The sequence below is a fragment of the Crassostrea angulata genome, chromosome 8, assembly GCF_025612915.1.
Source record: "Crassostrea angulata isolate pt1a10 chromosome 8, ASM2561291v2, whole genome shotgun sequence".
Classification (NCBI taxonomy): Eukaryota; Metazoa; Mollusca; class Bivalvia; order Ostreida; family Ostreidae; genus Magallana; species Magallana angulata.
Genome location: NC_069118.1, coordinates 51280364 through 51294678, shown reverse-complemented (window position 1 = coordinate 51294678; position 14315 = coordinate 51280364). Strand labels below are relative to the sequence as shown.

Genomic DNA, 14315 nt, shown 5'->3' with positions numbered 1-14315 from the left:
TTGGTACAAAAATATATCCCACGATATGGCATGCATTAACAAACACTGTGTAAAAATTTCAAGCATCTGCAATAAATGGTTGCTGAGATAAATGCGACAGAAATTTTTGTTACGGACGGACAGACAGACGGACGGACGGACAGACAGACACACAAGGGTAAAACAGTATACCCCCTCTCCTTCGGAGCGGGGGTATAATAATTCACTGTTGGACTGATGGGCCAACCAGCCAATATCGTAACAAACAGGTTTTTTTCACTATTGCTAACCACAAGGAAATATTCGGAGTACAAGCACGCTGGAACTACTTCGAAGCCGGGCATGGCAAGGGGCCATGTGATGGTCTCGGAGGAACCACCAAGAGGATGGCTACCCAACAAGTTATCCAACACGCTGATGATTTTTTTTAAATGGGCTGTTGAATCCAACTTAAAAGGAATCAAATTTCTTTTTGTATCCTCAGACGAGTGTAAATCAGCTGCAAATATTCTGTCCGCGAGAAATGTTAAGCCTCTTCAAGGTACATTCAAAGTCCATGCTGTAATTGGAAAAGGAAATTCCATTGTAGCTTGGAATGAGGTGAGTTGCTACTGTGATCAATGTTTTTTGGGTGATAATCCAAACTTTGACCATGGTTGGAAAGTACAAAGCTTGAATAACCGAACCAATAACCTTAAAATAAACACAGGAGAGGATGACAAATTAGCGGAAGAAGCTGATAAGGTAATTGAACAACCACCAACTACAAATGAACGCAAGATTGATCTTATTGAAGGAGAATATGTTGCTGCAAAGTACGATAGAATCTGGTATATAGCAAAGATTCTACAAATCGACGATTCTGACAAAGTAGAGGTGACTTTCATGGAGAGAAAAAAGCAACTTTTCCAGTGGCCAGCAAGAGGAGACATCCTTTGGATACCGGTTACAGATGTTATTTGTAAAGTCATAGAACCAGTGTACACATGAAAATCTAAAAGAATGCTGAAACTTCTTCCTGAAGACAAGGAACAAATTCTGAATTTGTTTCAATGATATTGTGTGAAATGTATGTTACATAGCACGTTAAATATGTGCATTAAGTGATTGTTTATAACAAACTATCATTGTTCAGAATCATTAAAAGCATATGCTACCATTCATTTAAAGTTTAAGCACGATCATTGTTCTTACACATTATAAAATGTTGCTTATTTGTTTCTTTGTAAACGTACGTTACAATTTTCAAAGTAGGTTAATGTTTATTTTATACTTCTTGATTTCATTAAAATTAGCAAATATGACAAATTATTCTCTGTGTTATGTTCATATGCATTCTGGGTATTTGCTCTACAAAGTTTCGGATGAAGCCGAAATTTTGAAATGTACGTTACTTTTTAAATGCGCCTTTTGGTCGAATATTTCTTAAAAACAATGTCGATATATGTAATAGTAAAAAGGTTAATACTTTTTAATATTTTCTTTACTTATTAAAAAAAGGCGTTGTTTATCATTCATGCTTTCGTATAAATATACAAAAGCTTCGATTGTTATACGTTTTAAAGTAAAGATGATGAAATATTAAACATAAAAAAATCAGATTCTTTTCATTGTTGGGAAACTGATATTTCTAATTGTGTTTAATTTTTAATAAACTAAAAATATCAAACATTACTAAAAATTAATTATATACATAATATGATAAAAATAGTTAGAATAATGTTCGCAAAAGGTAAGTCTTCCAATGGTAACGTACATTTTTCGAGCAAATTTTATCGATTTAAATGTCTTTAATCTCTGTAGCATAGTAAAAGAATGGCAAATATTTACGTGAAAAAATTGATGAACTCGGAATCACAAAAAACGACCAATTAATATAAGAATTTATAACAATTTTAATTGACCTCATGATAAATATTTCCTTTTCATCTTTTGCCATTTCTTAGATCCCTATGATCCCCTTTTGCTTTCTTTTAAAATAAAATAAAAATTCTGCCGACTCGAGCGAAGTGAGTAACTTAAAGTTCAAATAGATGCAAAAGCAAGTTTGATATCCCTGGATCGTTTAGTAAAAGTAAATGTTAATTTCAAATGCATAGCTGAAAACACAGAGATGATTAGCTTTCTCAAACCTCCTTTAAAGGGACTTAGACACGATTTTAGATTAAAAGGACTATGTGCGGTTTTATGCATTTTTTGTCCCCAAAATTAAAGTTTTATAAAGTGCTTTAAAAATAATGTTGAAGATAGTTAGAATCATATTAAAGATGAGGGTACAAAAGGTTATCACCACAGTGACGTCATAATGTAGAAATGACGTCATGAAGATTGCCTAATTTTGACAAATTGATGTTTTGTGACGAAATATGGTTTTTCTAATGGGAAACATCGAGCGCAGGCTTGCTCATGTACCATCTTTTAGTAAAATGTGTATAATTATCTGAAGAAATACATACAGTATGATGCAATAAGTATTCGTACAAAATGGCTGCGTGTTTACATTCGCGACGGAATTAGGTCACTCTTAAAACTTCAGTTTTCATGTTTAAAAATATTTTTAATATATAGCTAAAACTTACCTAATACTTTGTAAGATGACCTTTCGCCGAGGAATTGTCTGATATAGGCTTTTTATATATTCAGACGTGTTCTCAGTCCAGATGCGCTGGATTACATGCGCATATGGAACACGTCTTCTTTGTTTTCTATTCTCCCAACTCTTCCCTGAAGTTTTCTTTTCATCAAAAGTCAAATATTTTCAATGATGATGATGTCGGGGCTATGTGCCGGCCAGCTCATTGTTCTTATGCCATTTCTGTATAAATAATCTTGGGTAAAACGCACACTTTGCACCGGGGCATTGTCGTTTTGGAAAACATAGTTTCCAGTCGGAAAATGATGGACTAAAACGGACCACAAATTGTCGTATAGTATCTGCTGATATTAATATGCATTAATGTTACCGTCTACTGCAGAAATAGTGCCGACTCGATGCATGTGAGACATCCCCATACCATCACTTCGTAACATGGCTTGGTTTTCCGCGCCCTCGCCAAATCGGGTCTCCAGCCCTCGCCTCTCTTTCTCCACACATATATTATTTATTACAATTCTAGATTTCTTACAATCTTACAAAAAAGAGATAAAAACATTTTGAATATCCAGATATATTAAAGTTCTTCACACTTTTGATGACTCCACATGCAATAACCGCCCCCCCCTTTCCGAACATAAGATAGATAGATAAAGGATATTTAAGGGAATCAAATACTATAAATTCCTTATATTACGCGAGTACTGTGGAATCATTAGATTTCGTGGTGGCTCAATTTTCGTGGAATTCGTGGGTACCTCTCATCAACGAATTAACATCCTCAACGAATTAATAAATAAGGGTAATAAAGTCATATTCCCTCTGTATTTTTGAGAGAATACACGAAATTACGTCCCCACGAATCTGTAAAATTTAAGCAATCCACGAAAATTGGCCCCCACGAAAATTAATGATTCCACAGTACTTAATTCTGCGATCCTGCTGGATTTTATCAAATCGCGAGAATATAAAATCGTGAACGTTGAACTTTTCTCGTATATTCTTTTAGTTTTCAAATCTAAGAAAATAATGGTGAGATTTTAAAATCCGCGAAGGATGCTTCTCGCGATTTTACGCAGATATTAATTCCTCGCGTTTAATTAGGAATTTACAGTATCAAACTTCTCCCCAACCTTTAAAAAAACTAAGTTATTTAAGCTGCCGAGAAGCAAATTAAAAAAGCAAATATGTAACAAACATGAAGATGGTCAAATTCAATGCCTGTGTTTCCACAATTTCGGGGCATTGTCAAATTGCATACACGAATTTATTTTCAAAAAGAGAAATATTTATTCTTTTTAATTAACCATTTGCAACTCAAATTCCCATATAAGACGCTTTGGCTACAGCTTTCATTTATCGTTCTGGTGTATATTAACAATAATTTAATGACCTTTACTTACTTTTTACGATCAATTCAATTTATTAATTTATTAAATGGAAGATGTAAAAATTAGCAATAAAATTCCTTCTTCAGTACCGGTGATACATGCGGGCTATAGAGATAGCCACAATACAGACCGCGGGTTACGTTAATTTTTTCGTTATTGATCGCAACTTTTTGTTTATGTTTATTGTTTAAATATATTGTACACACTTAGTTAAGTGTATCAAATACGACAGACCAACAAAATACAAAAGCCACCCCACGTGCTGTATCTACACTTCTATTCAATCGCTTTGTAAGTTCACACATATCGTTGTATTTTTGTGATGCGATTTTTATAAACCATAATCGTTGAAAAATTAATTATATATAAGCATTATTCACTTTTTTTTAAAATGAAAGATTGCAAGTAAATTTCAATAAGACTTCTGCATTAATTATGTCCATTCTTTAGCACTAATTGGTATTACAGTGCTGATAGACGTAGCTTATACTCAGTGAGAAGTAACTTTTTTACATGTTGACTAAATTTAATTTTCTAATTATCGATGTAACACGATGAATGAATCTCTCTCTCTCTCTCTCTCTCTCTCATTGAATTCAAATATTGGCCAAGTGATTATCAATTTGAAACAAAATGATAAATTAAATGATAGACGTTTATAAAGTGCATGAAGTTGCATACGGTATTCCGAAGTTTTAAGAAATATCGCGATTCTCAGATTTTTTTTATATTGCTGTACATTGTAACAAACACAAATAAACATTGACTGCAGTATCATCGAAATTTGTTTCTTGTAAAAAAAAAGAAAAGACGAGAAACCATCATCTATGAAGGTGAATTGTACGGCCATGCATGTTATTATTTGTAAATGTCGCACATGTAGTGGCTTTATATTTATCGATAAACATGAATTGATTTATAAAACGGCAATTTTATCGACTTGATATCAAACGTATAGTAGTATAATGATTGCGTTTACAAACCTGTTAAATTTAAGGAATTTTGAATCATGTACGTAACTGATTTGAGATAAATATAACCATATAAAACGCTATAATTCCATGAAAATGTGTTGAGTTTTCAGGCATGTTATGACTGATTTTTTTTTAATGTAAGTTAGCTCAAAAAGTACACACAACATGTGGATTTGGGTTGTTAAATTTCACAAGAAAACAAAATATGTTGCGCTTAAATAATATTCGTAAATGTATATATACTTTTATGTTGTTTCATTAAAGGCACTTTACATGAAAATTTCACTTAGAATCAGATTTTTCCATGAAATCAAATGCGATACATCAGAGTAGATTTTAACACTGTCAAAATTTTTCCCGAACTCTTCTAATCCGTTAGTTATAGCTTTTTCATTCGTTAAATGATTTAAAAATTTTATCGCAAATTCTTAAATTGTAATAGAATATGCGAGAATTTATTTTGTATGTTGGCGGTAGCACTATAATTGAGACATAGCCGCTTCTCTCGTGTTCCTTCCGACTAATTTAAAAATTTAGAATGGTCTCCCGTGAGGTGAACTTCCAAACTTAAGATTTGAAATATTTGACTTGTACTGTTTCACAGCTATCTTGCACAGATAACTGTTAGATTTGAAAAATATTGCTCTGCATCGATTTGGTATGTCTCAGCCTTCAACCCCTCTTATCAACAAAGAGTGTACATTGTATTTTTTTTTCTTTATTAAATCATACTTGTAATGCTCATGCAAACTTAAGTTGTATAATTTTACTCAGATTACTTTACAAATCATCATCGGAAATCCACGACCCGTCTCGCATTCAATTATACGTGTATGCGGTCTGTGGTTTCTAACAATGATTTATAAAAAAGTGATTTCCCAATTAGAGCATATTTTAATTACACACTAGAATTTAAAATGTAGTGTTTACGTTACATAGCGGATGCAAAAAAGCAATTTTATGACGTCTCAGCATCAACCTGTGTGCAAAATTAGGCGTTCGAAATGTGTTGATACTGACGTTACATGTGTATATTTCATTTATCAAATGTTTATATTTTAAATCAACATGTAATATTTCACTAAAAAATATTATTCGCGGTATTAAAACAAGCCCAGACTCTTGTCATTCAGAAAACACAACACAGACGCAAAAAAAAAAAAAATAGAAGCAGAAAATTAAAACAAACTGCGTTTACAATGCTACAACTTTGACGTCGTTTTCTGAGCATTGTGACGTCTAAAGATAAGGGCCCTTTTCTCATGACGGCAGTCATTTTCATTTGTTTACAAATTTCCGGGAATTAGGTCATTTAGTTAACGTCATAGATAAATAGCGAATAAGCAATGATGACTAAAATCAAGAATAAAGTGATATGCGTCCATTGTACAGTTATTCATGAAGATTTGATTTTTAAACGACACTATTTAAAAATTGGTTAAAATTGGGGGCAGATATTTGACCATACCGCGCACATAGTCCTTTTATATAATTGTTGAATTTGATGCATAAAATGGTTTACTTCCGCATTTTGAATGAAAACAAAAATTTGAATGTTAGAAGTCAAGTTAAAAGAGGGATATCGAGGTAAGAATTTATTGTTATGTAAACAATGCTCGAGTCTTTTATTTGTTTACAAATAATGTAAAGTATGGAATAACCATTTCTTTAAGAATCTGACTCGTGACAAACAAGATACACTGATTTAATCAATCGCAGATTCTCGGGCCTTTCCGGCAAAGCTCGAAAGAACACCTCAAATTTATAAACATTACTGGATATTAGAATTTTATGCAAAATGGAGTCGCTTCCCATTAAAATAAGTATCGGCTAGAAACCTTGTTTGTCGCTTCTTTGGTATGTATTTTGGTATACCATTGACTATAATAAAGTCTTACTCACATGTCAACAGAAGGTAAAATGTGTATTTTTATATCAATTTTATAAAAAAAGGGGGTTGTCATTGACGCCTAGGTAATACATTCGAGGTGTTTTTCCGAGCTCTGCCGGAAAGGCCCGAGAAGATGCGATCGTGATATAATGTGTTCATAACTTCGAGGATAAACGCAACATTTTTCGAAACTTATACCAATAAACAACATATGTAAACAGTAACGAGGCTCAAGCTTTGTTTATAAAACAAGGACTATCAATCTCTGTATCTTGCTTATAACTCAATCAATATTTGACTTCTAAATTTTAACAAAGCATTAAAAGAACCCATATTAATTTTCCAAACATTAAAAGTAAAAAAATTAAATATATAAGTTTGATCTTAAATTGTGTCCAATTCCCTTTTAGCTTTTAAAAGAAATATTCAAATTTTTTCCCAAGAGTTTGCATTTTAAAATTCTCAAAGTTTCTGAATTGTTTTGGTTTCTGTCCCATTTTAAAGCAATGGATTAGTTTAATTAAGGACACACATTAAAACGTATCTTAAATGAGATTTTGATATTAATCTCATAGCGACATTTTACACATCATTTAGTAACATATTTTTAACACCAATCATTCAATTTACTTTGTTATTCCGATGAAATTTTATACATTTATGATAATTGTTGTCCCCTTGAACTTGTTTAAGAATCCTATCAAATAACATGATCCCTGAGAATGTGTTCGGAATATTTTCTTTATCGGTGTTAAGAATGTAATAAATCCAGAGGTGCTCAGATGAAAGATCACGAGATTTCCCCGAATTTTGTTCAGTTTCTGTGAAATTTGAGTGGAAGAATAAGTGTTCGGATATTATTTCTAAAATACGTAAGTACTGGTCGTTTTTTATATATTATATCCTACTTTGATTTATGTTAAAACATGAAAATCTATTAAAATATATGTCTTATTTCATGATCTAACGGTTGTTTAAAGTAAACGATGATACCGTAAATCCTTTTCATTACGCGAGTACTTAATTCCGCACCCCGTCGGTTTGTATCAAATCGCGAGAATATAAAATCGCGAACGTAGAACATTGCTTTTTATTTTTCATAGTTCTCAACTCTCAGAAAATAATGGCGAGATCATAAAATCCGAAAAGAGTGCTTCTCGCGATTTTACGCGGAAATTAATTCCTCGCGTTTAATTAGGAAACTACAGTATTCAGAAGAGAGGTATCGTTCGTGTTCAAACACTCTACACGTGGTTGAAAATATACATTGGTTTGTCTTATAAAATCATAGCCACGTTTGGTGCTTTTTGTGTGCAATACAAAGTGGGTGTCAATATTTATTGAAACTTATTATTTCGAGCCATTTTCATGGAACATTTTTCGTAAAATATCATAGTCTATTTTACTATCGATGCTATTGCTAGCTCAGAAGCGGATGATCCGCCGGATCAAAAATTGATCATTAGGGGGTAGCTACATAGCATGTTAATTGTTGCAACATCAGAAAAACACATTTATTTCTAGAACACACTTTAACCACCGATTAATGAAGATAAAGTTTAAAATCAATAAACGTCTAGTTTTTATATTTGACTACAAGTGCCTAGATTCTACGAAATAGACTATAAACACGAGGCACGAATTTAACTGTGAAACTGAAAAGGTCAAATAAAACCAAGTGGTCTAGATTTAAATGACAATAACATTCGCAGGGGTTAACAATCTTTAACATAATGCAGTATATGCTTTTAAACGGCAGAAAAAAAATTTTGCTTTTATGTAGGTTTTGCAGAGTTGAAGTTTGTTAAGTTGACCGTTAGGGCCAACGACCTTGTTTGATGTGTTTTATCTCAACCAAACTACATTTTTAAAACATTCAGCACCCCAATGATATATCAAATACAAAGAAAATAATAACAATTACTTTCATATTCTGTTAATCATTTACTCAGAATAAGAGATTACACATTTGCCTTACTAACTGTAGTAGCAGTAGTAGAGACTATGGTTTCTGGTTCCGGTAACCTTGGGATGACTTCCAGACACTGAGTTATTGTTAGCTGTGTCCTCATCGTCCGTTGTTATGATCTCCTCTCTAACAGACATACCACTGACCCTCTGGCATATTGAGGATGTGTAACGCATCAGATAGAACGGATCCGTGGTAGGGAGTGAAATGTAAGAGTAGGCGCTTCCGTCACTCCTAAAGTGTGCGAGAAAAAAATAGCTTTGGTAAACTTACATGTAACTGTTATTGTTTTATAGTCGTGGCTGTAAGTTTTTTCTTACATAGGCGTCGGAACCGGGGGGCTTAGCCCCCCCCCCCCCTTTTTTTTGCAAAGTAAGACTTGACCATTAGGCAAATAGCATCATAGAGGGTTCAGCCCCCCCCCCCACTTTTTCTCGCAGTAAAGATAATTGTCCCTAAATTTAGCTTGAAAGAGTGAGAATTTGGAGTCATATGCATAGTAGCCCCCCCCCCCCCCTGGATTAGGAATTCCATGATTTGGGGGAAAAAAATTGGTAGGTAAGATTTTTTGTTTGGAAGTATAGGTATAACCACCCCCACGGATTAGGATTTTTATGATTTTGGGAATTAGTTTTTATTCTCAATATTTCTGAGGATTAGTCTAGCCCCCCCTTTCAATTTGCATCCGACGCCAGTGTCTTAAATATTCGAAAGACCATGTAAAAAGCTTTCATACATGTAAGGTATTTAAAATGATCCGGGAATATTGATATTCTTATGACTCTGTACCTGCAACAGTAGTTGATTCGTGTATTAGAGCCGTAAGTCCCGGAGGGTACATATCCCCCCTTCCCATTCATATTGTCGTTATCTTCGTCATCCCAGTAAATACTGCCCGAACTGAAACCTGTTGATAACAAATATTATATCAATGCTCCATTGAAGTTCTATTCTACGCCTAATTAAAATACATTTGTATCCAACCAAATTTTAAGACTATTATTAGAGAAATGAATATGGAAAAAGAACACCCACATAAACTTTTTTTGTTAACAAAGCTGTACATGTTTAACAGAATTTAAAACAAGAGGCCCATGGGCCACATCGCTCACCTGAGGAACAATAGGTATGATAAAGTCAGCTTAATGGAGTCATAATACAATCTGGACAATGTACATTAATACATGTAGATCCTGTATAAATAAAATCCATTTTTCCCCCTTGGAACTCGGATAGCCCTGATTGCTGAAAATATTTACAAGAGCAGACTTTAATCACCGCTCCTGCACATATATAGGGACTCAACGTTATGCAGGCAGGGATGACCGCACACCTACGCAACTCAACAGGTACCAACGTTAATGCAAGCAGAGATAACGCAAGCAGGGATGACCTCACACTTGCGCCAACAGCTCAACCTAACGCAGGGAGTGCCGCACACTTGCACTAGAAAGGCCAGAACACCAGCAGGGATGACCATACTCTAGTGCTCCGCCGCAACCACCACCAATACAAGCAGGTATGACCGCACACTTGTATCAATGCGATACAGGGCAGAAATGACCGCACATTCTGTATCGTTGGTTAGAAAAACACGAAAATTAGAAAGAGCAGGGATGTCAACACCCTCAATCTCTCCGTACCTGTTCAAGTTTAACCCCAAACAGTCACTCGTTGCAATGCAATAGACACTGTCCCTATATATGTGCCAGCCTAAAATAATTCATAGTATCTAAAAATTGGAAATCAAAAATAAACAAACTAATCCAGCCTAACCCAAAACTACTTATGCAGAACAACTTATATACATTGAATATTTATTATTGTATAAAAATAATCATCACATTAATTGGTTAACAGTGGATGCATTAATTAAAATAATCAAGAATCAATAAATCAAGGGCAATAACCCAAAACAGTAATACAAAATGATTCTAATGAAAAAATAGCTGCCTGCTTCAATTTTATAGTCATATCACATGTTGAGTATTGCAGTTCTCAAAAAGATCCTTTACAATTGTTTATATATGGGATATTTAGCTACATCAAACTCTGAACCTTCTTGTGAGGCCGAAGAATTGTCCTGGAGCCAAAGTCTTAACAATTAAAAAGAATCATCTTGCTGATTAGTTTCTGAGAAGAAGATTTTTAAAGATTTACTCTTTATTCCTATGTAAAACTTTAACACCCCCCCCATGTGGCCTCACCCTACCCCCAGGGGTCATGATTTTCACAACTTTAAATCTACACTACCTGAGGATACTTCCCACAAGTTTCAGCTTTCCTGGCTGATTAGTTTCTGAGAAGAAGATTTTTAAAGATTTACTCTATATATTCCTATGTAAAATTTTAACCCCCCCCCCAATGTGGCCTCACCCTACCCCCAGGGATCATGATTTTCACAACTGTGAATCTACACTACCTGAGGATGCTTCCACACAAGTTTCAGCATTCCTGGCTGATTAGTTACTGAGAAGAAGATTTTTAAAGATTTACTCTATATATTCCTATGTAAAACTTTGACCCCCCATTGTGGCCCCAACCTAACCCCAGGGGTTATGATTTTCACAACTTTGAATCTACACTACCTGAGGATGCTTCCACACAAGTTTCAGCTTTCCTGGCTGATTAGTTTCTGAGAAGAAGATTTTTAAAGATTTATTCTATATATTCCTATGTAAAACTTCGACCCCCCATTGTGGCCCCACCCTACCCCTGGGGGTCATGATTTTCACAACTTTGAATCTACACTACCTGAGGATGCTTCCACACAAGTTTCAGCTTTCCTGGCTGTTTAGTTTCTGAGAAGAAGATTTTTAAAGATTTACTCTATATATTCCTATGTAAAACTTCGACCCCCCATTGTGGCCCCAACCTAACCCCAGGGGTTATGATTTTCACAACTTTGAATCTACACTACCTGAGGATGCTTCCACACAAGTTTCAGCTTTCCTGGCTGATTAGTTTCTGAGAAGAAGATTTTTAAAGATTTATTCTATATATTCCTATGTAAAACTTCGACCCCCCATTGTGGCCCCACCCTACCCCTGGGGGTCATGATTTTCACAACTTTGAATCTACACTACCTGAGGATGCTTCCACACAAGTTTCAGCTTTTCTGGCTGTTTAGTTTCTGAGAAGAAGATTTTTAAAGATTTACTCTATATATTCCTATGTAAAACTTCGACCCCCATTGTGGCCCCAACCTAACCCCAGGGGTTATGATTTTCACAACTTTGAATCTACACTACCTGAGGATGCTTCCACACAAGTTTCAGCTTTCCTGGCTGATTAGTTTCTGAGGAGAAGATTTTTAAAGATTTATTCTATATATTCCTTTGTAAAACTTCGACCCCCCCCCATTGTGGCCCCACCCTACCCCCGGGGGTCATGATTTTCACAACTTTGAATCTACACTACCTGAGGATGCTTCCACACAAGTTTCAGCTTTCCTGGCTGATTAGTTTCTGAGAAGAAGATTTTTAAAGATTTACTCTATATATTCCTATGTAAAACTTCGACCCCCCATTGTGGCCCCAACTTAACCCCAGGGGTTATGATTTTCACAACTTTGAATCTACACTACCTGAGGATGCTTCCACACAAGTTTCAGCTTTCCTGGCTGTTTAGTTTCTGAGAAGAAGATTTTTAAAGATTTACTCTATATATTCCTATGTAAAACTTCGACCCCCCATTGTGGCCCCACCCTACCCCCGGGGGTCATGAATTTCACAACTTTGAATCTACACTACCTGAGGATGCTTCCACACAAGTTTCAGCTTTCCTGGCTTTCTGGTTCTTGAGAAGAAGATTTTTGAAAATTTCTCGAAATTTTTCATTAATTTCTAATTATCTCCCCTTGAAAACGGGTGTGGCCCTTAATTTTCACAACTTTGAATCCCCTTTGCCTAAGGATGATTTGTGCCAAGTTTGGTTGAAATTGGCCAAGTAGTTCTTTAGAAGATGTTGAAAATGTGAAAAGTTTACGGACGGACAGACGGACAGACAGACGGACGACAGACAAAATGTGATCAGAATAGCTCACTTGAGCTTTCAGCTCAGGTGAGCTAAAAAACAACAACACTGCAGCATGAAATGGTGTAGTCAAATTTAGCGATTGAAGCAACGGTTTAACAAAACATCCATTGACATCCTTTTATTCACACGTGCATAAAGAAAGCTTTATTGCCGTACGTTAGGAACTCTCAACCATTACTCTAACAAATCTATACATATACACTGCCTACCTTCACCAAATATTTTTGATATTATAATCGAAACTTTACCTGAAGGACAGTAAGAGCCATATCTCATGATGCAGTAGTTTCCTCGAGGCCATGATCCAGATCCAGAGTACGAGGTTTTGGAGCAGTAATAATGAATTGTGTCATCGAAAAAGAATCCTGTAAAGTACAAAAGTAGTATTTATACTGATCCAATTATAACGAATGATTTTATTTAAATCGCAAAACGGTGTTGTTTAAAATTATTCCATTTCATATTTTGCTGAATTATTTCAGAATCTATCCATATGTCGGTAGAATTGTCGTCCATAACTTGATTCCAGTAACAATTAAGTGAAAAAATCAATTGGGATGAAGTTCATGTAGTCTAACATGATGTTTAAATTAAGAGATGATTCACGTGAAGTCAAATTCACGAGACTAACAAATCTATTAGCTCAATCGAATCCGTAACCCATCGAGTTATTGAATTAAAGGTTAAAATACCCTACCATTGAAGTGGTGATAACTGGTCATGGAGTTAACATTTCCAGTGTCCTCATTATCCTGGTACCGCCAGCCCCATTTCCATCCGGAAGGGCACCCAGATTTAGGGGTTATCATTGAGTACGTTCCAGAAGGCCATCCTAAAATGTTTTAGAAAACCAGAGAAGTTCATGAAATGATCTGACCATCAATTATCATTGGAAACATAAATAAACTTTTCACTATAAAAAGATAAATCCAAAAGATTGACCATAAAATAGATTATAAAATGAAACATTGGAGTTGATAATCAAACAATACATTAGAGCTAGCTATCCAATCTAATGACATTTGCTTAATCTTAGTTAAGTGAAAAGGCGTTAAAATAATTTGACTAAATCTGGACAAATGTTAACATACATAGTTGATATGCAAGATACATTACGAATGATATTTCTAGTACTGACCGACTGCAGAAGAGGATCCAACCCAGAGACTGAGCACGGCTAGGATAAAGACTAGTCCCTCCATTGTGTCCAAGACCTTTAGACCATTAAAATTTTAAATATCATGCAATTTTTTCATAATGAATGATATCGAAACGAACACATACATATACAAAGAATTATCATAATGTTAGAAATAAAAGTTAAACTCATTTTTTTTTATTGATTTCCTAGTATCAAGCCTGTCTTTTAAATAACTTAATCTATATAGGATAAATATAATATCAAACATTTTCCCTTACAATTATCACATTTAAGTTTAAACAAAGAAATTAAAGCTTATCAAAATAAGATTTATTAATC

General features: G+C 34.6%; 1 protein-coding gene across 1 annotated transcript; it reads right to left on the bottom strand.

Moving 5' to 3' along the window:
• Window positions 1–8759: 8759 nt before the first annotated feature.
• LOC128157688 (uncharacterized) lies at window positions 8760–14087 on the bottom strand. The gene is made up of 5 exons (XM_052820282.1): window positions 13974–14087; window positions 13533–13667; window positions 13084–13200; window positions 9587–9704; window positions 8760–9031 (listed from the first exon to the last, which is right to left on the bottom strand). The coding sequence occupies exons 1-5, from the start codon at window positions 14035–14037 to the stop codon at window positions 8806–8808; spliced, it is 660 nt and encodes a 219-aa protein (XP_052676242.1). The 5' UTR covers window positions 14038–14087; the 3' UTR covers window positions 8760–8805.
• Between the last annotated feature and the right edge of the window lie 228 nt (window positions 14088–14315).